The 26,034-nt window shown below is 51.2% G+C and overlaps 1 protein-coding gene across 4 annotated transcripts in view; it reads left to right on the forward strand.

Annotated features, from left to right (window-relative positions):
• Positions 1-10,217: 10,217 nt before the first annotated feature.
• Positions 10,218-26,034, forward strand: part of PKD1 (polycystin 1, transient receptor potential channel interacting) — an 81,603-nt gene continuing 65,786 nt past the window's right edge. For all 4 annotated transcript variants that reach the window (XM_065732716.1, XM_065732713.1, XM_065732715.1 and 1 more), the window contains exon 1: positions 10,218-10,504. In XM_065732716.1, the coding sequence (XP_065588788.1) occupies positions 10,242-10,504 (263 nt within the window). In that variant the 5' untranslated portion in view covers positions 10,218-10,241. The remainder of the gene's footprint in view (positions 10,505-26,034) is intronic.

The raw sequence follows: 26,034 nt of genomic DNA on the forward strand, positions 1-26,034 counted from the left end.
CCGCCGCCGCCGCCGCTCCCGGGCCCGGCCCCGCTTCCAATGGCAGCGCCGCGGGGGCGGTGGCGGGGGCCGGGCGCGCTCCGCTCCGCGCCCGCTCGCTCCTCCCCGGCCGCGCGGCGAGCGGTGCCCGTGCGGGAGGGGCGCGGGTGCTCACACGTGCGGGAAGGGACGGCCCGTGGGTACCCACGGAAGGAGCTGCGCTCCGCGCGTCCGCGCGCTCCAGGGGCGCAGCACGGGCGCGTTCACACCGAGCTGCTGCGCCCCGTGCTGCCGTGTACCCGCACCCCACGGCAGTGCACAGGGGCGGCTGCTCTCTGGGTCTGGGCCCACGCTCTCCAGCGCTGCTCCACGCGTGGGCAGAGCCGTGGGCAAGAGGCAGGCACGGGGCAGCGAGGAGCAGGCACAGCGGGTGCTGGCTGCTCTGCTGGCAACTTGTGCTATCCCCGGTCTGTCTCAGCAACTGGTTTCAGCGAGGAACACTTCGCATCTTTCTTACTGGCTGCAAATGAAGTGTCACCCGAGGCACTTGCGACTCTCTCAACTGAAATAAATGTCTTTAGCTGTGTGACAGAGTTCCAGCGGCACAGCCTTATCCTTCCTGCAGAAGGAAGCTCAAGCAGTTCTGTCGAAGCAGGGGCAGAAAATAAATCTCTCTGGTGAGAAGCCAGGCAGGCACACAATGAAGGCATAAATAAGTAACAGGGTTTGCACAAGCCCAGGAGGAGCTGATGGCCAACACAAAAGAGCAGAGCCCAGGCTGTGCCACGGTGAAACCAGGCTGCTGCTGCTGCTACAGTCAGAGTGAGTGCTGATCTTTGGGCCCTTCTGTGTCCCCAGAGGCTGAGCTGCACAAGTAGGTGCCTCCGTGCTCCCAGGTCCTCTCCTCCCCTCCTAGACCTACAACATCCAGAGGCTGGTGCTTCCCCACGTACAGCAGAACAGCTCCTTTGGAAGCATTTAAAGCTGCAATGAGCCCCCGTTCTGCACTCCCAAAACATTCCCACCATGAGGAGGGGGAAGCAGAGAGCAGAGCTCCGAGCACTTCTGTCGTGGATGGAGAAATGAGCCTGGCTCAGCTCCCCCCTGAGGTCTCCTTCTGCCACCCTGAGCCGCACACACGGCCATTGCTGCAGAGCTCTGGGCTCCCTCCTGTCGTTGTCGGAGTGTCACAGCAGAGACTTCTCACCCTCTTCCTGCCGTGACCCATCCGCGAGATGTAGGACCTGACTTGGCAGGGCAGACTTGATGCCAAGGCTTTGCTCTATAATCTGATTTTCCGGGACAGCTGTGATCTATAGAGGCAGAGGGAGCTAAGTACAGTGCTGGAGCTACTGATAGCTCTGTGGGATTTTTAGCTTGCCCCCACGCAGCAACAAACTGTCACGGGGCATTCCCTGCACAGGGGAGAGGGCTGTGCAGCCTCCCTGGGCCTGGTGCTGCTTTAGCAAAGAGTCTTTGCTTTTCCTCCCCTCCCCACCACAGCCGATGATGATGGAAATCTTTAAGAGCCGTGTGCTCAGAGCAAACAAAGCCAGCTGCTTATTGCCACTGCCAGGGAAGGCCCCTTATCACAGGTGGCAGTGGGGACACTGCCTGCTGGCTGCTGCTCTGCCAAAGGTCGCGTGCTGCAGAGCTCAGAGCCATGTGGCCATGGGAGCACTGCGGGAGGAGCAGCCCCAGCAAGTTTCTCCCTCTGAGAAAATGCATATGAAGTGGCACAGCCTGCTCGCAGCTCTCAGTCATGCCTGGAAATGTTGCTCCTCATATAGTTACAGGAACTAATCAGATAACTGCTGCTGAAATAAGGGGAATGTGTTTGCTAAAAATAGCTTAATGGAACAACACACGCCTGGAGATGCGGCGTGCCTCGGGGAAGCAGGGCTGCAGGATCTGGCAGGCTCTGAGCGGGGCCGGCAGCAGTCAGTTGTTTCTCCCATACATCTCCATGTAAGTGGATTTGTTTCTCGAGGCAGCCCATCAGCACAACCCCATTAGGGCCATCAGCCCGAGAGCTCTGCTGTGCTGCAGCTCGTGGAGGACCACAGCTCTCTGCCTCCTGCCAGACCCGGGCAGAGCCTTTCCTGGTGTTGGTTGAGACAAGAAAGCATACCTTCATGGGAATGGCCAGCAATGCCTTTCCCAGCAGCCTGAGCCCACTGCTCTTTGGTATTACTGCTGGCTCAGGCAGAGCGGAGCTGTCCCTGCAGCAGAGAGGCTGCAAGGAAGTGCTCTTCCCACCAGAGACGATGTCAGCTGCCTTAGAAGATACTCATCTTCTTTGTTGGGTGGCCTGGCAGCTGCAGGGAGGCCGATGCAGGCTCCTGCCATGCTCTGCTAGTGGCTCAGCTTGTCCCTGCTGTCACTTATGGCAGTGCCTCCAGCCAAGGTTATATTCTCCCAACTGCTCCAAGGCCTGACATCCCTCCCTGCTTTCTCTGCTGCTATGATTGAAGGGCAAACACAGCTCTGACTCCAAAGAGAAGCCATACAGAGAGAGGACAGACATCACCCAGATGGGAGGCACAGGAGGGCATCCAGGCAAAGGTGACACCATGGTGACGAGGCCAACACCTTGGCCATGGTGCTGTCCTAGTGCAGTAGCAACAAAGAGCCTGGGCAAAACACTGAGAGCTCAGTGCTTTCCTTCTGCCTCCATGCAAGGGGCCCAGCCCACGCAGAGCTGAGCACTCATTGTTCCCTGCCTGCCACTTACTGTTCCTCCCTCCCCATTGCTCACTTACCTCCGAACACTTCAATCTCATTGCCTTTGTCAGTGTCGCTGGCTTTTAATTGAAATTCCTCAGACATCTCCTCGTCAATGCAGCCCATCAGTTATTTTCGTGTGGGAAGTGATTGTTTTCCATTTGCAGCTGTGAAAGTTAAATTCCAGTGTTTTGCTGGAAGACTGTTTTTGTCTTTCCACTTTCTTTTATTGCCAAGACAAGTCTTACCTTGCAGACCTCCTTCTTCTTTCTGGCTATTTCATTTGCCATCTCTCCTATGCACAGTCTCTGTTTCCATCGTTAGCTCACCTCTCTGACCCCTCCTTCCTCCCCATTGGACCTGTAAAGCACATCCACCAAACCCAGCAGCTGAGAGAGGCTGAGCTCAGGCTGTCACCCACTGACCAGGTGCTGGGCTCAATCCCTGCTCCCCAGCAGGGCAGGAAATCCATTGGTGCAGCTGCCAACCATGGGGCACTGCTTTCCCTTGTCCCCTTGGAGGCGCACCAGTGCCAGAAGTCTAGGGTCAGCCACTCATGACACCCAAGCTGGATGCTGTCCCCAGGATGAGCAGGGCACAGCCCTTGCACAGCTTCACAGTCCCAGCAGCAGTGCTGGGATGCAGAAAAGCTGCCTCGGCACTGCTCCATGGGCATCCCTAAGGAACCACAGTGCTGCACAGGCCCATGCCCGGCCCTTTGGAGCACAGCAGAACAACCATGCTAGGTCTCAATGAGTCTGGGCTGGGGAGAGGAAATCAGTTTTTCTCGTGCCAAGACAGAAATGAGCCAAGATTTCAGCCAGCAGAGCACCAAGCTCATGAGAGCCCTCACCCCGGCTCTGCTCCAGCAGTCACCCATGAAAGCTTTCAGATGTGATAAAGTCAAATACTCAAAAATCCTTTGAAATGTGTCCTACAGAGAGAAGGCTGAGTAACAAACCCTCAGCCTCACAAACAGAAGATGCTTCCAAGCTGTTTGGTATACTGCAAATGCTTTTCAGACATACCTCAGTGACATCCAACATTTTAGACATATCTCAGCTTAGAACCATCTAAGAGTTTATAGTGAGATACAGAGTCATCCTGCAATGATGAAAGGCTGGGACATGGGTATGATTTCCAAAGTAAGTTGCAAACATGGCACAGAGTCATTCAGTGCATGCACAGGTGGGTTTGCAGCATGCATAGCAGGGCAGGCAGCAGCTCCCTGCCTTCCTCGTGGCGCTCATGTCCTGTATCCATCCCAGCTGAGGCTGTGCTCTGCTGGGTCTCAGAGTGCTGTAGAACACACACAGATGCACAGCACCTGCAAGAGCAGTGCTGCAGAATGAAGGAGAGGTGCAGAGCAATGGAGCAAGTACCTTGACTGCAGGGTGCAGAGGTTCTGGATGCAGACAGCACAGTGAGTGCTGAGGGGCTGCTCATCCCTCAGAAATACAATTTGAATTTTGGTGGACCTGTGCAAAGCCAGAGGCTGGACTCAATCATCCTGGTGGGTTCCTTCCAGCTCAGGGGAGAGGATAGTCTGAGGGCTCTTTGTGCTGCAGGTCCCCACCACCAGCCCTGAGCCCAAGCAGCCTGAGCAGATAAAACCCTCCTATCTCAATGTGCAAATGCACTCGGAGTTTTTGGAACTATGGGGCCAGAGTCAGCTGGGGCCAGCCATAGCTCAGCAATGTGTGCAGCACTTGTTGTGGCATGGTAAAACAATAAACAGCAGTAATGAGCTAGCACAAGGGTGTGCAGAGGCTCATCAAGCTGCTACCTAGAGAATAAGTGAACTGCTAAGTGCCAGAGCTGGGAAGGAGCCCCTGCTGGAGTGAGCCCTTGCACTGCTGCTTGCAGCTGTTCTGACGTGGCAAGCAGGTTCCACATCAGGTAGAAGCAGCCTCACCTCCCTGCCTGGGGCAGAGCTGTGCTCCTTGGTGCCAGCAGATGCAGCTCCGTACCTGCAGCTTGTTCAGCCATCCATCAGAGCGAGACAGGACACTGTTCAGACGCCAGGCAGTATTTATCAACCCCGATCAATAGCTTCTGTCTTTCTGCTTATCCTCTCACACACCTGCAATGATGCTTGCCCATGGTCTGAGCTGTCAGCAAGCAGTGTTCTCCAAGCAATTAATAATCTGGGCTACAAACGTGCAGTGCAGTGCATTAATACGGTTTGTTAATGCTTTTAGAGGAAAGCTGAGTGTTTCCACTTAAGCAGAACTCTTGCGAGTTTAGGCAATTGCATTTTTCTTGAAGATGACAGTGAATGAGCAGCATGGGCAGCCCAGAGCTGGGCACATGAAGGTGCCCTTAACTCTGTGACATAATCAGCTGTGATGGATCCACACAGTCAGCACTTTCCTGCTGCTGCTTACTATGATTTTACAATTTCCTGCTTCACTGTAAAGTGTTTCTTCTTTATTGCTGGAAACATCCTTTCCCCCAGCAAAGCTAAGGGCTGTCCCAGCAGCTCTGCAAACATTTTGTCTGCAGGCAATTTCATTTGCATCTGCTGTCCTTCTGCAATCAGAGGGACTAATCACGTCTGAACAGCTGAGCACAAGTGGAAGCTATCGGGTCTGCCGGCAGGAGGCACAGCCAAGTGCAACCAGCCACAGCCAATTCGAGGCAAAGACACTGCTGCCAAGTGCTCCACGCTGGAGCACATGGTCTTTCCTACCAGCCGTGCTGGGAACAGCCTTAGGCCACCAGCACCTGCCCTTCTTTCTGATTCTGCACCTCTTGCTGGCTGCCCTCTGGCTTCAGCTTCATCAGCACTAATTAATGCACAGCTGTTTCTTCTGCATCATTGCATTACAAAGGAACAGCTTTTGAATCCTTGTTAAAAAAGATAAAATCCCATTTTCTGAAGTTCTCAAAGGCAGAGGCATGAGAGGGGGCACCATGCAGACCTGGCCTTGGGGGTGCCCAGCAGCATCACCAACCTCCTGAGCCATGTTTGTGCTTGTGATGATCCGTGAGTAAAGGTAAGCGAGGGCAATAGGAGTGGGGAACGAGAGGGGAGATGCTTCCCATAGCGCCTGCAGCAGGGAATGAGCATCTCCAGCCGCTAGCTGCCTACTTACCCAGCTGAACTTGCCTCTGTTAAAAACACCAACACCACCGCGGTGCCTCCTGGTGGTGTGCAGACATCAGCATTGCCATGGCAACGAGCAGAGCAGCAGCAATTTGGGGGGGAAGCGGTGCTCGGCCCCTTGGGCGGCCCCTGCATCGTTCCCTGAACTCCTCCTGTCTCTTGGAACTTCAAACCCTCCGGAGAGAGGGATCGTGAAGTTCTGTTTGCTTTGAGTGCTTGGTGAATAAAGCCACGAATGCCACCAGTTAGATCCTGAGCAGAAAGCGCTCAGCTCTGCTTTGTATTCACACTCCATCAAACAGTTGAAGGTGTTTGGTGTAAATAAATTCCCTTATTGGGTTGAAAACACCCACAAAAATTACTCAGAAAAAAAGCCCAACAGGGGCTCAGCCTCACGCAGCTAAAACCCAGTACAGAGCACCGCCCTAAGCACAGCTGGCTGGGGAGTGGGGGGGCTTTTCCAGGCATCCGGGGATGAGCCGGGTACCACGCTGTTGGTACCAACGCATCCTGCCCTCATCCTCTGCATCCCGTGCCTGGCGAGTGAGGGTGTGCAGCCCGGAGCACTCTGGAGGGGGGGGAATCGCTGCTTGGGTCACGCCGCGTGGGGTTGCGTCTGATTTTTGAGTCCGCTTGCCTTTTTTTCCCCGGTTTGGAGTTAGTGTTTTTTGTTGTTGCTGTTCGGTCGGGGCTTTTTTTGGAGGGAGGGAGAAGAAGCGTAGCGGCGGGCGGTCCTAGGGGGCGCCCGGAGAACACGGACCGCGCCGGGAGCCGAGCTCGGGGGCTCCGCGGGGCTCGGAGCTAGCAAACCCTTCCCCGGGAGCGTTCGTAGCATCCTAGAAGCCCAGCAGTTGAGCATCTCAGTAGCCCAGCAGCTCATCTCCTTGGCCCCAGGCCACCCCGTGCCCCACATACAGTCTGCCTTGCTCCACCTCCCCTCTCCCCCCAGATCACAGCTCACCCGCTGGGTGCTCCATGCTACCAGAGCCTTCCTGTGGCTCAGGACTGAGCTGCAATGCTGCTGGCAGAGGTTCCCAGGCTGGTATTCATTGTATCGACACCACAGAGTTGGCAACTTTTCTGTTTTTAATTTTCAGCCCTCTCTGAGAGGTGTTACATCTAACAGCTGGCGCACGAGGAAGTCTGTCTCAGCTGCAGATCTTGAAGGTGCCACACCAGCACGCTGAACCATACCCTGAAAGTCAACTAAAGACATCTACTACATCAGAAAGAATGAACAGTGGTTGGTGGTGGTAAACATAATATAACATAGGATGAAGTTTTGGCTTTCAGCTGCCCTCTTCCCCCAGGCCTTTCGAGCAAGGGAAGTATTATGTCTGGAGGAAAGGCAGCAGAGCAGAGGAGGCGGTTGCAGTCACCGGGTCGTGGGTGACAGCTGGGAACGCTTGTGCTGGCTGCAGGGCAGTGGGAGGAGATGGCTCTGCTGGGGTCGCTCCAGGTTCCTCCTCATGGGAATGGCCACAGTGACTCACGTGTGGCAGCCTGCAGGGATGGAAACTGCTGCTTCCTGATGGGAGAAAATAGTATCCTCGCCTCCTCCGAGGTACTCATACCCCACGTAAAAGGAAATATGACAGCTCTTCCCACCCCTTCCCCCCCCCCCCGGTACACACTGAGTGCACGCTGTCCTCCTGCAGTGCAGGAGTATTTGTTAAGCTGGGAGCTGCTGAGGATGTTGCGTGTGCATTCAACTTGTGTTGCTGGTGGGATGGATGGGGAGAATTAGCACCCTCTTAATTGGGTTTTAATTCTACTCCAAGTAAACAGTATTGAGAAACTCTCCATCCGCTTGCCAGTGGGAGGAACAAGAAGGATCCCTTCCCCACAGCACGCCCTGCTCTGAGCCTCCCACCCCCACAGCATTTTCCACTCCCATCATTTTCTGCAGGCTGCATTTTTAAATCCATCCCAGCTCGGTGCTGAGACCTTCCCCCAAGATCAAAAATTATGATCCAATGTGAACAAATTACTCTCTTGCAACTCAATCACCATTTGCCATCTTCCTCCCTGCTCGCTCCATTATTTCCCTGTTTGCTGCCTGTGTTACAGCTTGGCAGCCCCACACTGGGGGGAGAGCCCTTAACCTCATTACATCCTCTGGATTACATTAGCGACCCAATCTGATTACCATCCATACACAGGACATTTTCTCCCTGCTGTTATCTTAAGAAATATGGGCATCAGTGCAGGAGGTTAGGGAAGAAAAACTGAAAGCAGTTTGCAGCTGAGAGAGCAGAAGCAAATACACAGTGGCCACATGAGGAGGCAGCAAAAACCGAGCTATTCGGGGCATGATGCATTGTGCAAAACACGATGATGTGTCCCTCAAGTCAATTTCAAGTTCTAAAAAGTGCAAAACGTTTTCGGAAAGTAAATCTTCATATACTTTAAGTGCTGTGCCAAGGGGTGGAATAAGATGCTGTCAGGCATCTCAGATAAGGTATGTGCAGCATTTAGATAAGGAAAGCCAGAACCCAGCTAATACAATTTGCTGTTGCTCCTTGGTTTCAACAGGATGATGCATGTACCTGAAACCCAGAAGGTGTTTATGGATTTTATGGGATCTGGACCATCACAACAGGCAGAGCAAAGCAAGCAGCTCTGGAGGGACAAGGATGGATGCACTTCAGGGAATCCAAAGCATCAGAAGTCATACAAGTGGCTTAAAAAATCCTACAAGAAACACAGAGCGGCCCCCAAGGCCGTTCTCCCTCCACCCAGATTTATCCTCAGGCTCTTAGGCTCCCATCCTCCCCCTCATACCACCCCAAACCACCGTTCTGGCTTCCTGCAGCTCATCGCACCCTTTTGTGTTGTGGTTTCTCCCTTGAAAGCTGCCAGGAAGATTTCCTGAGCCCAAGAGCTGGCCTCACTGACACCATGCCTGCAGCAGGTCTCAGCAGGCCTGCTGCAAAGTGCAGGGGCACGACATCCCCAGCACTGAGCAGCACCAGCAGCAGGAGGCTCTGTGAGGAGGCCAGCCTTGGGCTTTGTGAGCTGCTCCAAAAAGCAACATGCCCTTTGCTTGGCACTGGGCTGCTGGAGGGGTGCAACCTCAGCAGATCTCAGCTTGAGTCGAGCACACGAGCAGTCCTGAGGGCTCCTACAGGACAGACACCAGCACTGAGCCAGAGAGATTTCCTGTGCTCAACTCCAGTGTTACAGGCAAATATTTGAAAAGGCACAAAGGTCTGTGAGAATTGATGCAATCGCATTAAGAAAGAGTGGATGGGCACAGTGCTGAAAGATTCATCTGTATCGACAAATCTCTCCCAAGGAGAGAGTGTTTTTGCTGGGCACTTCAGACAGAGCTCAGCAGTGACAGGATCGGGCTGTGCAGGGTTTGTCCCTCCATTCACATTCCCTGCCCCAGCTGCTTGCTCCCCTCCAGCCCGCCCCACGCTGCTCCCAGCAACATGCTGCCTGCTGCCACACTTCCAGCTACAGCACACAGCTGCAGTGAGAAATCCCCGGCAGGCAGGGGCTGATGGCTCTGCTTTCCAAAGCGATGTGGCACTGAAGGAGATGAGCAGCTCAAAAGCAAGAACTCCTCCCGTGTTTTAGTTGGTCTTCCTTCTGTCCTCCCCTGGGCTGATGCTCTGTGTACATCACACATGGTGCAAAAAGCACTAAGGAGTTAGGGCCCCTATAGATTTCCAACTAGCGCACCTTCTTCTCCAGTGCTAACAGATGGGGCTGGGCTTGGTTTTGGAGAGACACCTTCTGTGAGGACACAATTCTGCTCCCTTTGTATACGAGCTTATTTTAGCTACGGCCCTGAGCCCGAGGAGCCCTCAGTGCCGACCTCAGCAGCCCTGGCCCGGTCCGAGCCATGCCCCGTCCCAGTGCCGCGGTGTGCAGGGCCGAGCAGCACGTGGGGCCCGCCGACCTCCGCCCGGCGTTACAAAGCGGCCCTGCGAAGTCCGTGCCTTCCTCACCTGCGTGAACCGCTGCTGCGCTGCAGATGCCAAACGCGCGGCTCTTACGATACCCGATACCGTAAGGCTGCAGCGGCCTCGAGAAGAGGCGCCAGCCCGGGAGCGGTACCCGCAGCTTCGCAACGACCGGGAACGGAGCCGGGGGCGGGCGGAGGGGCTGGAGCGGCGCCGGGTTTCCGCCGGGCGGGAGGCGGAGCGGGAGGCGGCGGGCCGCGGCCCGGGCGGAGCGCAGAACGGAGCGGAGCGGGGCCGGGGCTGACAGCGCGGGGAGCGGAGCCCGGGGGCCGGGCCGGGCCGGGTCGGGTCGGGCGCCGCCGCGGGAGCAGCGCGCACCGCAGCGCCGAGGGGAGCCCGCCATGCGCTGAGCCCCGCGGCCCCGGAGGAGCGGAGCGCGGAGCCGAGCGGAGCGGAGCGCGGGGCGCGGCCGGGGGAGCGGCGGAGCCGGGGCCATGCCATGCTCGTAGGAAGAGATGCCTTTTGGAAATGGAGACACTGGAACACAGCGCAAACATGGCGTCCCCGCGGCGCGGCTGCCCCTCTCGGGCTGGTGCCTGCTCTGCTCCCTGCTGTGCGGGGGGCTGGCGGCCGCCAGGACCCCCCCGGCCTCCTCCTGCCAGCCCTGCGCTGCCGACTGTACCTGCGCAGGGGGTCGGCCCGGAGCCGCCTGCGTCGTCAACTGCTCCGCGAGGGGCCTGGAGCGGCCTCCGGACGGCCCGACCGCCGCCACGGCTCTGTGAGTACCGCGGGGCCGGGAGTGCCAGCGGGGCCGGAGGCGGCGGCGCCCGGAGCGCCGCGTTGCAGAAGTTGCAGCCCTTTCCTTCGGCGTTTCCGTGAGCCTACGGGCCGGAGAAACGTTGCATGACAGCGGAGGCAAACATGGAGACGGCTGGGAAAGTTTGGAGGCGGAGGCGTTAGAGCCGTGCAGAAGTGGCCCAAGCCACGCAAAGGGGATGTGTTGGGCTGTGCACCTGGAGAACGGTCCCGGGGCTCATCCCAAACTGGGTGATGCTGTAATGCTGCGTGGGTCCCATCGCAGCCACCCACGGGCGCGTGGCACGCGCTGCTCCCCGTGGAGGAGGTGTGCTACCTGGAAATGTATAGGGCCTCTAATTGGTTAGTGTTTAATTGTGCCTTTTGCGCTGTGGGTGCATCCAAGAGAGCTGGGGTGCTGCTGCCCCGGGGCCGTTGTTCTGCTCTGGGGTTGGGTATGGAGGGAAATAACTGTGTTGTGACGTGAGCAGCTGGATGTGGTTCCAATACTGCTCTGCTAACAGCAGATGTAAGAGACTCAATTAAGAAGTCCACGTCAAAATTTGGTGATGAAAGCATTCAGAGAAGACGGGGGATGCTTGCATCCCAGGACTGACTTTGCTGTTTTGGAGCCTCAGAGAGGAGTGTGTCATGCTCCTGCACAGTCCACATGAGAAGCCGTAAAGTTAGTGCATGATGTGAAAAACAGTCAGGGGAGAGTGGGGAGGGAGGATTGTTGTGAACCTAAATTTGTTTTCTAAAGGGAGTAACTTTTCTTTAGGAGATGAAAGCTGTGAGTGATTGGTGCAGAAGGGATGACACGGTCTGGCATGATGGAGGGATCTCACAGGAACTGAGTTCTGCTGGGTTTCAGTACGATGAGGACATGCTTTTCTGAGTGTCTGCTTTGTACTGTCAGCATAGAATAAAAAAATACTGCAAAAGTTGCATACAGCATGGGTAACCATTGGATTACAGATCTAGCCACCTTCAGAAGAACGCACACATCCGTAAATGCAGCAGATGAGGCATTTCCAAGTGTTTCCTTACATGACATGCTTTGTCTTTTCCAGACAAAGCCATGGGTGGTTTCTTTTTTGCAGAAGGTCCCCAGCTGGGGGAGGTCGGCTGTCCTTTGGGGCTCCTGGTGCACGCTATCTGCTGTTGGCTGTGCAGCTGCAGCTCTGGGAGCTGAGGTCCCCCTGTTACAGGAGTGGGACGTGTCAGTGCTTTGCTGCTCTGGCTGTGATGAAGTTGCTCATTTGACTCATTAAGGGCTTGGGATTATAACAGTGTGTTTTTAGGATCGTTAACTTTGAGGTCACGTTCTGTCTGAGACTGTTCCTCTAATTGTTGTTCGGAGGAGCTGAGTTGTGAAAGCTTGCAGAACGTTTTGGGTTAGGTCCTGTTACGCAATGACAAATTGAAGTTAGACATAAAGCTCTTGCCTGTCCCCAAAACGAAGTGTGGGAAGGGGGAATCAGCTGAAGGAAGTCAACTGGAGCTTCAGGCTGGAGTTGCAGGGTGCAGAGTGGTGGAGAAACAGCTGATCTGCTGCATGTGGCTCAACTAATGAATGCGTGCTGGCCATATTCTGGGGGTGGTGAGATCATGCTGCTGTGGCACTTGGATTTCCTTCAGGGAGAAGTTTATAGCCCTGATATACCTTTGGCATGAGAGTGAGGGAGGCTGTGCTTGCATTGTCATCATAAGCAGGAAGGATGCACAGCTGAGTTTGGTGTTGGGTGAGGGAGATTCCAGCTCATGGTGCAGTTCTGTGGTCAGCTTGATTGTGTATTTCATGTTCCTTTTGTTGAACACCATCACATTAGTTGTGCTTTTTGCAATTTACTGCTGGCTCTCTCATTAGAGGGAAAAAAGCATGCATCTCATCAACTTTGAGACTTTGAGACTTTATGACTTCGAGAAACAGAGTTCAGAATCCCTGAAGCTCCCGGTTGTGCAGCAGGTGTGTGCTGGCCATTGTGCTAACCACCATGATCTCATGGCTCCAATGGGCAAGGCTAAGGAGATGAGTGCCTCTCATATCTGACATCACAGATGGAACAACTTTCAATAAGAGAATGCCAATTTGGGCAAAACTGTTTCTGTGAGCACAGGAGCAATGCCACATGCAGGGGATCACTGAGGAAAGCCAAGTGGGCAGCGGTCTCCAGGCAGCCTAGGGGGGCACCAACCCCCTCTCACTGCTGCAGACTAATTCTGGAGCTTTGTACTGCTGAGCTTGTCCAGCTGAGGAATGCTCTGCTCTGCTCTCAAGCTCTCCGCTTTCAGGGTGCTGGGTTTTGCTTCACGCTGTGACTTTGCTGTTTTGTGGGATGCTATTGCTGCTTTTGTTTCTCAGCTGGGAAAAAATCTTGTAACGATTTTCTGACTTTCCCTTGCAAATATTGGCTATTTCTGACACATCATTAGCATCGTGGAAGTTTTGGAGTGGAGATAAGAATCTCCATTTGTAGGGCTGTGGAAGTGAAACTCCCTTATTTTTTTCCTTCATTGGTGCGGAGCAGTATCAGAGGGGCTGCCGAAGCTTTGCAGATCTGGGATTGTCACTTTCATCCAAAACCCAGTGGGTTTTTTTTTGTAGACTTGATGGTGAACCCTGGTGCTGTCCTGCCCAAACCTAAGGATAAGTGTATTTCATGATTTGGGAACCTACAGCCTGTACTACTTTAAATCACAGGAGCTGGCAGTGGTCACTAGGTAGTATTACATGAGGCAGTGAAAGTTTTTTTTTAAGGCTCAGAGTGTCTTCAGAAGCTATTGGAGGAAAAAACCTGAAATCCAGCTCAGGTATAAGCACAGGCGGTGGAGTGTCTGTACCATAGTGTCCAGCCCTCAAAGGGGAAATAGATTAACTTCTTTTCCCCAAAAAACCCTTAACCTGGGGTGCCATTCTCATATGAAGCTGTATCCCAGTGAAAACAAGGCACTGCTTCTCTTTTGTAAGGAATTTTGGAGGGGGAAAAAGGCCCAAATGAGGTGCTAGATAAATATTTTGCAAACAAGGTTCATTCAGCCTGAGGAGGGGACCAATCACATAAGTGACTGTAAGTGCAGTTAAAGCTCCAAACAAGGAGGCATTTCTGTGTTATTCTGTCCCAGCATAATGGTTCCTGGTGTTAGCAGAGTGCCTTTGTAACGGCACGAGGTTTGGGTTGGTTGGAGGATCCAGGAGCTGTTAGGCACAGTGAATAATTCCTTCCCTCATTCACTCTGGAGAGGTTTCAGGAGTGTGGTAACTTGTGATGCTACTAGAAAGGAAAGTTGTGTCAGTGCTTACCTCATATTTTGGGGTTCCTCTGAATTCTGGTATGTATTTTACCAGATCTCTTTATCAGATCTGTGGGTTTAAAGAGCAAATCACTGCATCAAAAGTCAGGGTGGGACTCTCATCTGGTTAGTGGAATTCCTTGTTTTCTCTCTCATCATGCTGCAATTTCCAGTGTGGTTTCCACACTACATCTCCACGTCGTCCTTTTTTCATTTCTTCAAGCTTTGCTGTCCTTTGATTGATCACTGCAGTTTGGCCTCATTCTGTGTCTTGCTTTTGTCTGCCCGTGTGTCCTCAGATGTTTCTCAGGGCCATGGTAAACGAGTGAGGGCTGAGTGCAAAGCATGTATGCACAGGGTATCACCATGTGCCACTGCCTCACTACCCTTAGTACAAAGAACTCCTTCCTTATATCCAGTCTAAATCTCACTTGAATATCCACAGAGCTGGAGCCACCTCTGCGCTGTGCCATGTGCCACTGCCTGTCCCAGCACCTTGGGCCTCCCAGGCCTTACTTTGTCACACGTCTTAAAGAATGAACTTGTTTTCCACGTCAGAAAGCTGTTGTTTTCTTAGACAGTGAATCTGTGTTGATGTCTTTGCCAAAGCTAAAAATATCAAATTGAAGCACATTAGTTTTTGCTTGCACAGAAATCAAAGAAAAAAATAAAAACAACAACCAACAAACAAAAAAAAACCCACCAAAAAAACAACCAACAGTACATGATTATAACCATTCCCATTTTTTTTAAGGATAACTGTCATCAGGAAGAGCCCAGCAAGATGCAAGCTGACCATCCCTTGTGTTTGTGGCGAGTTACAGGAGCTGTGACCAGCAGACTGATTCTGTCCTCGCTTTCCAGCTCCTTTCTCCCAAAAGATCGCCTCAGTTCTGATGCCACTGCTTTTAAGCAGAGAGAATCAAAACAAAGCTCAGCACCGTATCTTCAGTCGGCTGCTTCCTGCGGTCTGACGGGGAGAACAGTTCCCCCTCAGGTTAAGAATCGTCTCTGGTTTGCCAGCATCAGCCCTGGAAAAGACTTCATTGAGCTGAGATCAGAGAAGAGGCTTCAGATGTGGTGTGCTGACTTCAGTGTAGCGTCATCTTTAATTTCATGTGAGGCCGCTGTGATACGCTGGCGTGGTAGTGGTGCCTGAAGGACGGATGCTGAGCTTGTGGCAGTGTGTCTTTCTCAGCATTTTTCAGTCAGAGTGCATACATGCTGCTGTGCCCCACGTTACCTCCACCCGGGGCGCTGTGTTCTGCCCCCTCGTGCAGACAGCCCACCCTTGGCTCAGTGTAACGCAGCTTTGCATGCCTGAGGTGAAGTCACCAGCTCTAATCGCTGGTTTGAAACTCAGATTTCCAGGGTGGAGTTTGCGGCCCGTGCTGGAGCCCGTGCCCGCTTCCTGGGGCAGACGTCGCCGACGGCGCTCGCGGGGCCCCCGCTATCACCTCCCCACTTCCATCGCAACATCTGCTGGCAGCATCAGCCCTGGCTGCCGCTCGGTGCTCCTGCAGCAGGGAGGTGGATTTGGCAGATCCCAGAAGCAAAGCGAGGAGTTTTCTCTGCAGCCCTGTTTGAGGCTGGCAGAGGAGCCTCTCTTTCCTTTTCCTTGTAGGTTGGATGGGACTCTGTGAACGGTTTTGCTGCCTGATCAGGGGGCACTGATAGTGCTGGGAATGGGTTAAAGAGGTTCTGCTCCAGTTAGGCAGAGGTGGGAGTGGCTCTCTAAAAAGAGAATCTGGGGTGTGGATTGAGTCCTCCTGAGGGAGGAACCGGGGAACAGCTAAGCCTGGGAAAGCGAGAGCTGAAGCTGTGTTGGCCAACGTTTTTAGTTTCTCTCTCAAAGCCACGCCTTGGGAAGGGGGTGGAGTGAACACAGCCCAAAGCGTGCGGGTTCTGGTGGAGGTCAGGCTGATAAGAGCCCATCTGAGTCCGGGCCCATTGGGGACCTCGTGTGTGACCCTGCGGATCCGTGGTGGCCAGTTGTTGGGTGGCAGGAATGTGCTGTGAGCGCAGTCAGGGATCCTGCTGTCAGCAATGGAAGCGCACGAGTCCCTCTGAAAAAAGCGATTGTTCTTCTCTGTGTATTTATTTTTGTAGGACAACCTCGTGTTGCTTGAAAGAGCGCTCCACAAGTGGCTATTTTTGTACTCCTCAGTTCATCAGCTTGCCTTGCAGCTGGGCTGGGTGCCTTTTAAGAGTTGAATGCAGTTTAGCCTTTCCAAGCGTGGCTTGGATTAAACAGATGTTTCAGTTCCCATCCCCGCGGCTCATTCTCCCCCGTGCCGCATTTCCAGCAGGAGGACATCAGCCCTTGCATGCAGGCCCTGGCGGAGCCCCTTGGGACTCTTCAGCTCCCTGGCATCCACATACCAGTCAGGATTGCTGGGGAAGCACGTGGTTCTTCAGCAGCACCTGCACGCAGCCCAGGGCCGGCACCCCATGTCTGGCTGGCAGCAGATGCCGGCACGCTGTCAGAATGGGAATGTTCGTGGGTTTTGCCTCATGAGCTGCTTCTGTGCTATTGCTTAATGGCTTTCACATGCAGAGGCTGTGGAGCTGTTTGCGAGCAGACAGAATCATCAGAGCCAGGCTCTTCAACCAGTGCCAGGCAGTCTGTGGGGTGATAGGAATAATGATGAAGGGCCCCATCCTGCGGTGTGTGCTCCCAGCGCAGGGCCTGTGTGCTGCATTTCCTCTCCCAGGGCTCAGAGAGCTGCAGGAACAGTTGGAAATCACAATGAGATGCAGAGTGGCGTCTCCAAGAAAAGTGTTGCGGCCACATCCATCCCACACAGCTATGATTTTGGCTCCTTAGACACCTCTGTAAGTAGGCTTTCATTGTCACAGAGAGAAGGACGGGTTTGGAGACAGTGTCTTGCCTTGCCATTGACAGACAGTTCCTTGCGCAAGAGCATCGTGAAGACCTCTTGGAAAGGTCTGCACTCTGTCTGAGCTTGTGCAGACAGTGTTTGTGTGCCACTTGCAGCGTGGAGCTGGCCCCAGCACAGCTGTACTGCACCCCTCCCCAGACAAAAAGGCTTGAAAAATCTTCTGGAAAGAGTGAGTTTTTGGAAAGGGAAGTTTGGATATGGAAAGAGAGATCAACTGGCACTTTTATTATTATTATTATTTTTACTGCTGTACTGCTTCTCATAGCTTAGGCACTGTGCAGATGCAGCCAAGAGACAGGTCTTGCCCAGGACATGCAGATGGTCTAGACAATCCTGCGGAAGCATAAGCTTGGATGTGGGCACTCGCCTCTGAGGTATTAGCATACCTTCTGCCTTTCTGATATCAAATGGTTTCAGCAGGTCAGCGATTTGTCATGAAACTGCCCTTGTGCCTATGTGTAGCACAATTAAAAAGAAATCATCTGCTGTTTCCTAAAAGAAAACAAAGCTGTATTAGAAATGTGATGCAGGGTGATTCCCTGGGAGAAGAGTTTCCATCGGAAAATATCTTGTCTCCTGATCAAACCTCTGTGCAGCAGTCCTGGAGGACAGCTCATTCTTGCTACCTTGGTGGTTTTCTAGAAGAGAACTGTTACATAAGAAATAAGTTGATGAATCCATAGCCAGGATCCCTTCTCAGCCATTTCACATGTTGGTGTGGTTTGGTTTTGATTTTTGCTTTTTAAAAAGGGTTCTCTGTCCCCCTAGATCCAGGAAGCGACTGAAAGTAGCCACTGAAATGAACAGAGTGATGTTGGCCAGAGATTCATAAGTAATGAATTAAATCTGTGCAGATCAAAGGTTTCTATCAGAGTGTGGGAACATTATTTTATTCCAACAGAGGGAAAACATGTAGTCATTGGCTTTAGGGACTGAACTCTGTCAAGATTTGCAATCCCTGATTGCATGGATCAGTGCAAAGTTTGTATCGGAAGTCTTAAAAATTTAGTGAAGACAAAACTGTGGTAGTAAGACAAAAGCTGGGAGAGGCCAAGTGTCGGACTGCCTTAGCTTTTGAGTTACATTTCAAGAATTCACTGTAGCTAGCGTTAGTGGTGGATGGGTACACAATGTAACACCAGGGCAATGGGTTTCCTGAAGAAAAAGGGGAAAAAAACCAAAACACAACAACAACAAAACCAACAACAAACTGCTGCCTCTTTGTGCAGTAGGACTGTGTAGGTTGTGGAACATAGTAGAACAAGACCACGGAAACAAAGCTTGGGTGGTCCTTGAGGCTCTGCTAGACTGACAGAATACAGTTTCTGAGTTTTAATTTAGACAGAAGGCACACCCCATTTTTACAGGGGGTGCCAACAGCATCATTCATCCTAGATTTTGTATGGCATATAAGACAAAACAACTTCAGTAGCACAGCAGTCAGAGCCTGAACTCTGAGGCCCTTGAACCTCACTGCTACCCCTGCTGTCTTATTGCATCCAGCAGTAAGTCATTGCTTGAGCATTTTTTTGCCTTTCCAGTCCTTGCAGGAGAGTAAACTGTAAGGGTGGTAATGTCACTGTCCATGGACAGTTTAGTTTCTGATTACATGCACAGATTGCATCTGATACAGCCACCAATTTAAGTCGTGTTGCCTCAGCTTTGCACTGAGTGCAGTGACCCATATTATGCACTCAGTGAGAATGGAGGATTGCCCTCTGGTGTAATTTAGAATTTGAATCATTTAAAGTGTTAATTACAGTTAGCCATCAGATCTCTACAGCAAGCCAGCAAAGCCCACTGCTGCATTCTGCCTCCCTTTGGACTAACTGTGACACTTCTGAGTCTGGAGCTTGGTCCCATAACTTTGGAGAGAACTGAGAGAGGAAACTGAATTTGGAAATAAATCTCCTGCAGGACACAAAACTTTCCCCAAAGCAGGTAAATTCTTAGGCTGCTTGGGAAGGGCATTAATGAGTCACTGCAGTGTCTTGGATTGCTTGATGTCATACAGGCCTACCCCAGCTCCTCTCCATTTGCTGGTGGTTGGTCCCATCAGCAACATGGAGGCCTTTTGTCCCTGTGCTTGCTGACCTCAATTCCTGTCCACTCCCGTGGAGAGGGGGAGTGGAAGTAGAGTGTTATATATTTGCTTGCCATGCAGTTCCTGGAATTGCCAAGTTCTGCAGCAGTTATGAAGGCTGTGTACAGCACCCATAAGACCAGACCGTTTCCACCTTTGTATTCCCCTCCACAATCAGGGAATTAAAGCGCATGCCTTAGTTTGGGAAGAGAGCTGGGCTACTGGGGGCAGTGTTGTCCTACAGCTGGAACACAGGGGGACACAGGGCGTGTTGCTTTTGTTTTCAACTCAGACCCTGGCTGTGTGGTCTGGCTTGTCATTGACTGCTGCATGCAGTCTCCCCTGTCTGAGCAATGAGGTTGATGGTTTCTTGCCTTGCAGGAGTCCTGTAGTGGTTATTTATGTGAATTAAGTGCTTGTGGATGGCTTAAGTGCTTGGCTGCTGGATAAATGCCCTGGGTTTCTAATTTGTACTTGTTTGGTTCTCTGCCATCCTCACGAGAAGGCAGCAGAACATTGTCCTGTACCAACTCTCAGATGCTGAATCTGCAGTCTGAGCAAGGTACAGGGCAGGGCAGCAGAACGCCCATGCTTGCTTGGTTTTTTTTTTTGGTTTATTTGTAACCTTGGTCTTGCCCTCCTGCCGCTGTTTCTGCTTCAGCCCCAACTTGCCATCATCCCCCAAAAGCAGCATTATGCCTCACCTCCACATCCTGTGGCAGGTATAGCAGCCAGCTGGATCTCATTGTGCTGCTGTAGACAGCTGAGGAGAACACAGATGTGCTCTGCAGGCTCCTGATGGAAAGGACGTGGAGCTGAGAGGGTTTTCCTCACCAGCAGCATTTTGAGGGGCCAAGCTGTGCAGCCCCAGAATGCAGATGCAGAGATGGCTGTGCAAGGCCAGGGCTGTGCTGCTGGCACAGGACATCCCGTGCCCACCCAGCAGGTCTACAACCATGATTGTGGGCATCACTGCCCTCTCTGGAGAGAAAGGCCTGGGCTGAGCCTCTGGTGCTGCTCCCACAGCACCCTACTGCAGCTGAGCACCATTTTGCCTCAGCTGGATCCCATGTTCTTGCTCTATGGGCTGTGACAACAACAGAATGAGGCCTTCTTGCCTTTTTATCTACTCCCAGTCTGTGGATGTTGAGGAAGGAGCTAGTGGAGTAAATTTCTGATGTATCAGCAGTGGTGGCATTCATTTGTATGTAAAGCTCAACTTAAACCATAGACATCCATTTGTATCTTCGTACTGTGCATAGTATGTGTGGGCTTGCAGAAAAGACCCTAAGCTCTGAAAGTGGTTATTTGTACATATAGTCCCAGACAGGACCTCATAGTACTGGGTGCCATATGTAAGGATGCTGAATGACACTTTATCCTCAGAGTCTTGCACCAGAAATAGGTAAGGCAAAGGAAAAAGGAAGTCTTCCTGTTCAGTGGTTGACTGAGACCGAAAGGTGTCTGTATGTAGAGTGGACCTGCCTGGGCTCTCACAGGCAGCGTGTCAGAGCTAAGCCCAAGCCTTCCCCCTCTTCTGAGATGCAGCTGAGTGTGGTAAGCACGTGAGCTTGCACGTGTATGTGGGGCCAGTGTGACACGAAGGTCTTACAGTGTGAGATGACTTGCTCGGGGTGCATGTGCTTCAGCTGGGAAATGGCTGCTGGATTGGGCTAACCAAAGCAGTGGTTCCTGTCCAGAAGAGACTCCCGGACTGTGCTGGTCAACAAAAAGTAGTAGTGCATCCTACTGTCTGTGTAGTGCAACGTGCTATGAACTGCAGGACTGGAGCCCAAAAGTAATTTATTTACAAAGCCACTGTTTATCCCATTGGGTAAGGGAAGTTTGCTGTATTTTGGATGGAGCTGTTAATGAAGGGTATGCTTGCTGAGATATGTATCTTCAGCCAGGTTTACATCTAGCTGCCTCTACTCTGGAGCGTCTTTGAAGTGGGAGAGCTGTGTTCACTGTCTTGTCCTGGTTCCATATGTAACACAGCATGGCTTAGATGTGATTCATTTTGCTGGGAGTAACACCTAGTCACTGTATTGCTTTGCTGCCTTGTAAACAGCTGTCCTTTCTCCAGACCCTGTTCCTGGTGTGCAGTGGAGGTCCTACATCTGCAGCTGAGACTGTTCCTTCAAGATGAGCTGCAGGAAGCAGGATTAATGTAGGGAAATTTGGTGTGACAAGAGGAACTGTGTTTCATCGTGAGTTTGTGCCGGGGCTCTGGATTAATCATTACTGCACTTAATGTGTTTTAGCTCAGAGTCAGAACTGTCCACATCACCTGACCTTTCTGCAAGCAAAACCAATGGGATATCAGATTTTGGCATGGCTTTGCTACCCGGAAGTGGGGTTTCTGCAAGGCGTGAGAGAATGGAGAGCAATGGTTAATCGGCAGGATGGAGTTAATCATTCGCAGAATTCCTTAGCTACGAACTCTTTCCTCAGTCATTTTTTGGTGCGTTGCTGGAAAGGAAATCGGGGTATGCAAAGCAAAACTGTACTTTAACAAGTCACAGTAGCCCTGGTGTGTGTAGGATTTCTTGCTTTCTGCTGAGGTGGAGCTCTCTTGAGGGAGGAGATGGTTAAATGAGCTGATAGAGCTGAGCAGTGCAGGGGGAATTTCTCTTTGGATGTGCATGCCAGAGGTGAGATTGAAGAAAGAAATGTCTGGCCTTTCACCTGTGTGAGACCCAAGGCAAATAGATGTGGGGTTTTTGTTTTTGGCTTTTTTTAATATTTTTTTTCCAGCAATCAATGGCATCAGCAACACCTCAAACAGAAGTGGGAAAACTTATCTTAATAAACTAGCGAGGATGCAGTTACTCACAAGAGTCCTTTGGCTCTGCCAGCCAAAACATGAGTCAGCCACCTCTCATAAATCTCAAAATTAAAAATAACCCCCAAAAAAGCCAAATGTTGCCTTGAGCCTAAAGTCCCATGTAGGAGACATTTGGAGGCTGTTAAAAATATATATTAAAAAAAAATGGAAGGAAAAAAATAGAGATTATCGTTTAATGTCATGATTCCAGGAGACAGGCTTAGGGAGCCCACTCCTTCTCATATGACTAAGCTCAGTACATCCTCTGAGTCCCTTTTTTGGATAGAAGTGGGCTGGGGAATGGTCATTTAGAGCCTTGTACCATGGGAGCAGAAACAGGAGTTGATTAAGATTCAAGCAAGATTGGTAAGGGCTTTTAGATTGCTAATTAAGAAGCTGAAAACATAGTCATTTTTAGGGGATTTATCATGTGGTCAGATGGATTATATGACATTTGTGCTGTTTAGAGGTAAATATTTAATCTGTAGGTGAACTGCTGAACTGATTTCTGTGCCAGACAGAGCTAGCCTTCCATCCAGGAATCTGAGCCTGCCTTCCTTCCTTACAGCTCTGATTCACCTCCCAGACACCACTCAGACCTCAAGAAATCCTGTTCCTGAGCTTCTGGCTTTTGCCTCATTCTGCTCAGAGTGGTTGTGGCGTTGATGTGACATGCTCAGCTGTGACAGACCTGCTATCTTCTGAAGAAGTGCAGAGCAGATGTAAAATGTGTGACTGCAGTATGGGGGCCTGATGGCTCAGGCTGTGTTTCATGCATAGTACGAAACTGAAGTGGCATAAAGTAATAGGAAGGAACGTTCAACTCAATACTGTAAGCTTGCTCTACAAGCACATAGGTAGGAGAACAGATTTAGATTTCTGTGCTGGTACAGCTTGTAAGCCTTTGAATGTCAAGGCCAGTGACTTGTGTCAGCCCTGGGGGCTGTGCACACAGCAGACATGGACTGATTACTTGTGAATCTGCTTGTTTCCAACTTGAAATTACAAACAGTAATTGCTCGCTGTAAGCTACCCAGACTCCCTGCGTGGCATCTTATTAAATAGTGTTGTTAGCAGGAGAAGCATTTTGAAGTGCACTGGATGATACATTGAACTAGGAAATAACCAAGTACAGACACCATTAGTTGGGGAATTTTTGCTATGGTTATTTTCCCTACTTCTGAGCCAAAAGTTGTAGTTTTGGGGTTGTCTTCACATCAATACAGGTAGGTGACTGCAAGAAAAGGGTGGATTTAATTTACTGGTGGTTTCTTGCATGTTTTGTTTTGTTTTTTGAGACTTCTCATAGTGTAAGGGTTTCATAGATCTGTGATGTCAGGTCACAGCAATGGGCTCTGTGGATGCTGCTGCTGTGGGAGCCCTGCTTTTCTCAGAAATCCAAAGCTTTCAGTTTTAGCCTTGGAAGAAGCTGTTTTTGACTGCTGAACATCTGAAAATCTGTATATAAAATGTGGAATGAGATTTCTTGCTTCAGCTTCCATTCCTGTTCTGAATTCTCCCCACTCTTGCCTTGTCCAAGAAGTTGCCCATGGAGTGGCTTATTGGGCTGACAGCTTGCTGGCCACGGAGGCTGCAGTTCTTGAGCTTCCTGCTTGGATTCCAGGTAGGATGAGCATGCCAACTGTTTCCAGGATCCTCTGGGAGCTGCTGTTGTGCAGGGAGGGGCTCCTGGAACTGTTGCTGTGGTTGTGTTTCTCGGGAAGTCTCTCCCATTTCTTTCCATGCTATTAATGATGTTCCCAACCTGGTTTGCCTGCATTACAGTGAAGCCGCAGTCTGGCAAGGAAGGGAAGAGGCCATGGAGGGAGAATTCTGAGATCACCAAAATCCACAGATTAGAGACATCCAGTTGCAAAAGACTCTTCCTGGTAGGGGAAAATCTTGGTTCCACAGGGTGTTTGATAAAAAAATAGCCTGTCCTCTGGGCCTGCCTGTCCCTGCTGCCAGTTAAGTGTGTGCCATTGACCAAGAGTCTGATGGCGACTTTTCAGGGGAGTGGGGGGAAGGAAAAAGTGGGTAAGAAAATCCCTGATCTCCTGAAAGTACTGGGCAGAACATTGCTAAGTATTGCTTTTAGTAGCACTGGTACAAATGCAGAAGGGCCTGGCTAATATAGCAGAGGTACTGCAGCTGTAGCCAAGCTGGTGGGCAGTCACCTTCCTCCTTTAACCTCTCTGTCTGGGGCCTCTAGTTCTTCATCTTTGTCCTTCTGCTATTGTTTCGCTTCGCTGCATGGCTTGCAGTTGGCCTCACTGAATCCAGGATTGGCACGCTTGTCCCAACACTTTTTTAGTAACAGAGTAGCTGGTGAGCTCTTATCCCTTTTCCACCCACATCCACAGCACTGTTTATCACCCACCTGGGATTGTGCTGCTCTGTTCGCTCTGCTGTCTGCTGTGACAGGCAGGTGGAGCCAAAACAAGCCAAATACGACTGAAAAATAACACACTTGGTGTTAGTCAGGCTGCAGAATGTGTTAGCAGATCAACAATGGCCTTAAACACCCAGTGGGATCCAATTTAAACCCATAAAAGTGAGGAAGTCCGGACTTGGATCCTGTTCTACCTGTGTGAGCAGCCGTGCTTGTGGTAGCTGTGGCACAGGCAGGCTAGAAGGCAATGGGATTTTTTTTACTCCATTAAACAATTGTCATTTGTTTCCAATGATTTGATTTTATTGCTGCTCCTATTTCACACTGCAGGAAATTAAAGAAAAAAAAATACAAGACACCCAGATGCAAATTTTCATTTCCTCAAATTGTGTTGAATGTGGGAGCTGGGACTCCAGGTGGCTTCCTAAAAATGGTGTAATATTTGACGATTCTGAATGTAATAGAAATATATGAAATCCATACTAAATGCTTTGACAGAAGACCCATAAACTCAGAGCATGGCGGCTGTGGGAAGTGTCCTCTTTGGGTGTTTTTAAGTTGTAAGTTTTTTTCTGTTCTGACACTGCAGTTGAGAAAGGGTTTCTTTGGAAAAAAAATCAATCAAACAAAACAACCTGAAGTTAAGTGGATTGGAAAGAATTTAATCCATGGGAGATTTCTGGGGAGAGGAATGGCTGTGCCACATCTCCTGGACTCCAAGGAAGGGGCTGGGTCATGCTGATAAAGGCCAGCAAATTCTGTTCCCCAGTCCCTTTTCCTTGGGAAAATTTCAGGCATCTGAGGTCAGGAGGTCTGCATTTGTGTGTTGCATGGGGACAGCAGTTGCAAGAATAAACCCTTCTTGCATTTTCAACCATGCTCTAAGCATGCGCACGTGGCTTATAGCGAAAGGCTTCCAGACCCCATGGGAGCTGGGGAGCTGGCCTGCCTGCGAAGAACCCAAAATGCCTAGCACACCTCACAGCCTCCCTAACCTGCTCCTATTAGAGGTATTGCAGGAGTAGCAGCCCCCTGGTGTGGAGCAAAGACAGAGCTCTGCAGACATCCTGCTGCGTGCCTGCCTGTGCAAGCTGGGGGGACTGTGCAGTAGGAAGAACTTGCCAGACATGGCAGGCAGCTCTCTGAGTTTTCTTGGCAGGAGAGTGTGGAAAATGTTGGAAAGGAGTAACGGAGCAAAGGCAGTCTGCAGCTCAGTCTGCCTCGAGATCAGACGTGTGCGCTGGGCTGGGAAGTTCTGCGTCACACGTTTCTCAGTCCTTCTGCCTGTGTGAAATCCCTCTTCAGTCCCTGTGATACTTACAACCCCTATGTACTTCTAATTTTATTTCATTTTGAAGGAAACAGTAGCACTCTGTCAGCCTTCCAAGGGATAAGAAGGGACTGTTCATTGTGTTAACGTGGAAAACCCTCAGGGTCTTTGTCTTCCTGAACCCACCAATACACAGCAGAGCTTCCAGCAAGTCTTTGCTGCTGTTGTGCAGACAGAAAGAGGGGTGCAGCCAGTGTGGGTTGTTGCTGTTGGAAAGGGGGGAACCTGGCAGCATGACTTGGGTGAACAAGGGGCGGTTTTTGTCTTTTAGTACAAAGCCCAGGGCCTTTTCTGTCTGCAGTGGCCGTGTTTCAGTGGTGGATGACATAATCCTTGTGCGTGCAGAGGGTTTCAGGGAGTTACACTGGTGATGTCCTTTTGGATCTGAGAGGCAGAGAGGTGCTATGGAAATGCAACGTGTTATTATTATATGGGAATGAAATTTGTTATTTCACTCTTTTGCCTCAGTTTGTGATTACACATAGAGCAATTTTTAGCCTTGGCAAGAAGGTGATTTAACATAAGACCAAAGATGCAGCTTAACTCAGTGTCTCCTATAAATCCTGAGAAATGATGATGCTGTCTGAGGCTCGGTACAACTGGAGAAGTGGTCAGATGTTCTTTCTGCCAGCAGAGCTGATGTAAGGTCTGATTTATGAGTGCAGTACTTCTTGACATTGCTGC

This window comes from Cyrtonyx montezumae, unplaced genomic scaffold (assembly GCF_038088225.1).
Source record: "Cyrtonyx montezumae isolate F1298 unplaced genomic scaffold, pur_monq_1.0 scaffold_16, whole genome shotgun sequence".
NCBI classification, from domain to species: domain Eukaryota; kingdom Metazoa; phylum Chordata; class Aves; order Galliformes; family Odontophoridae; genus Cyrtonyx; species Cyrtonyx montezumae.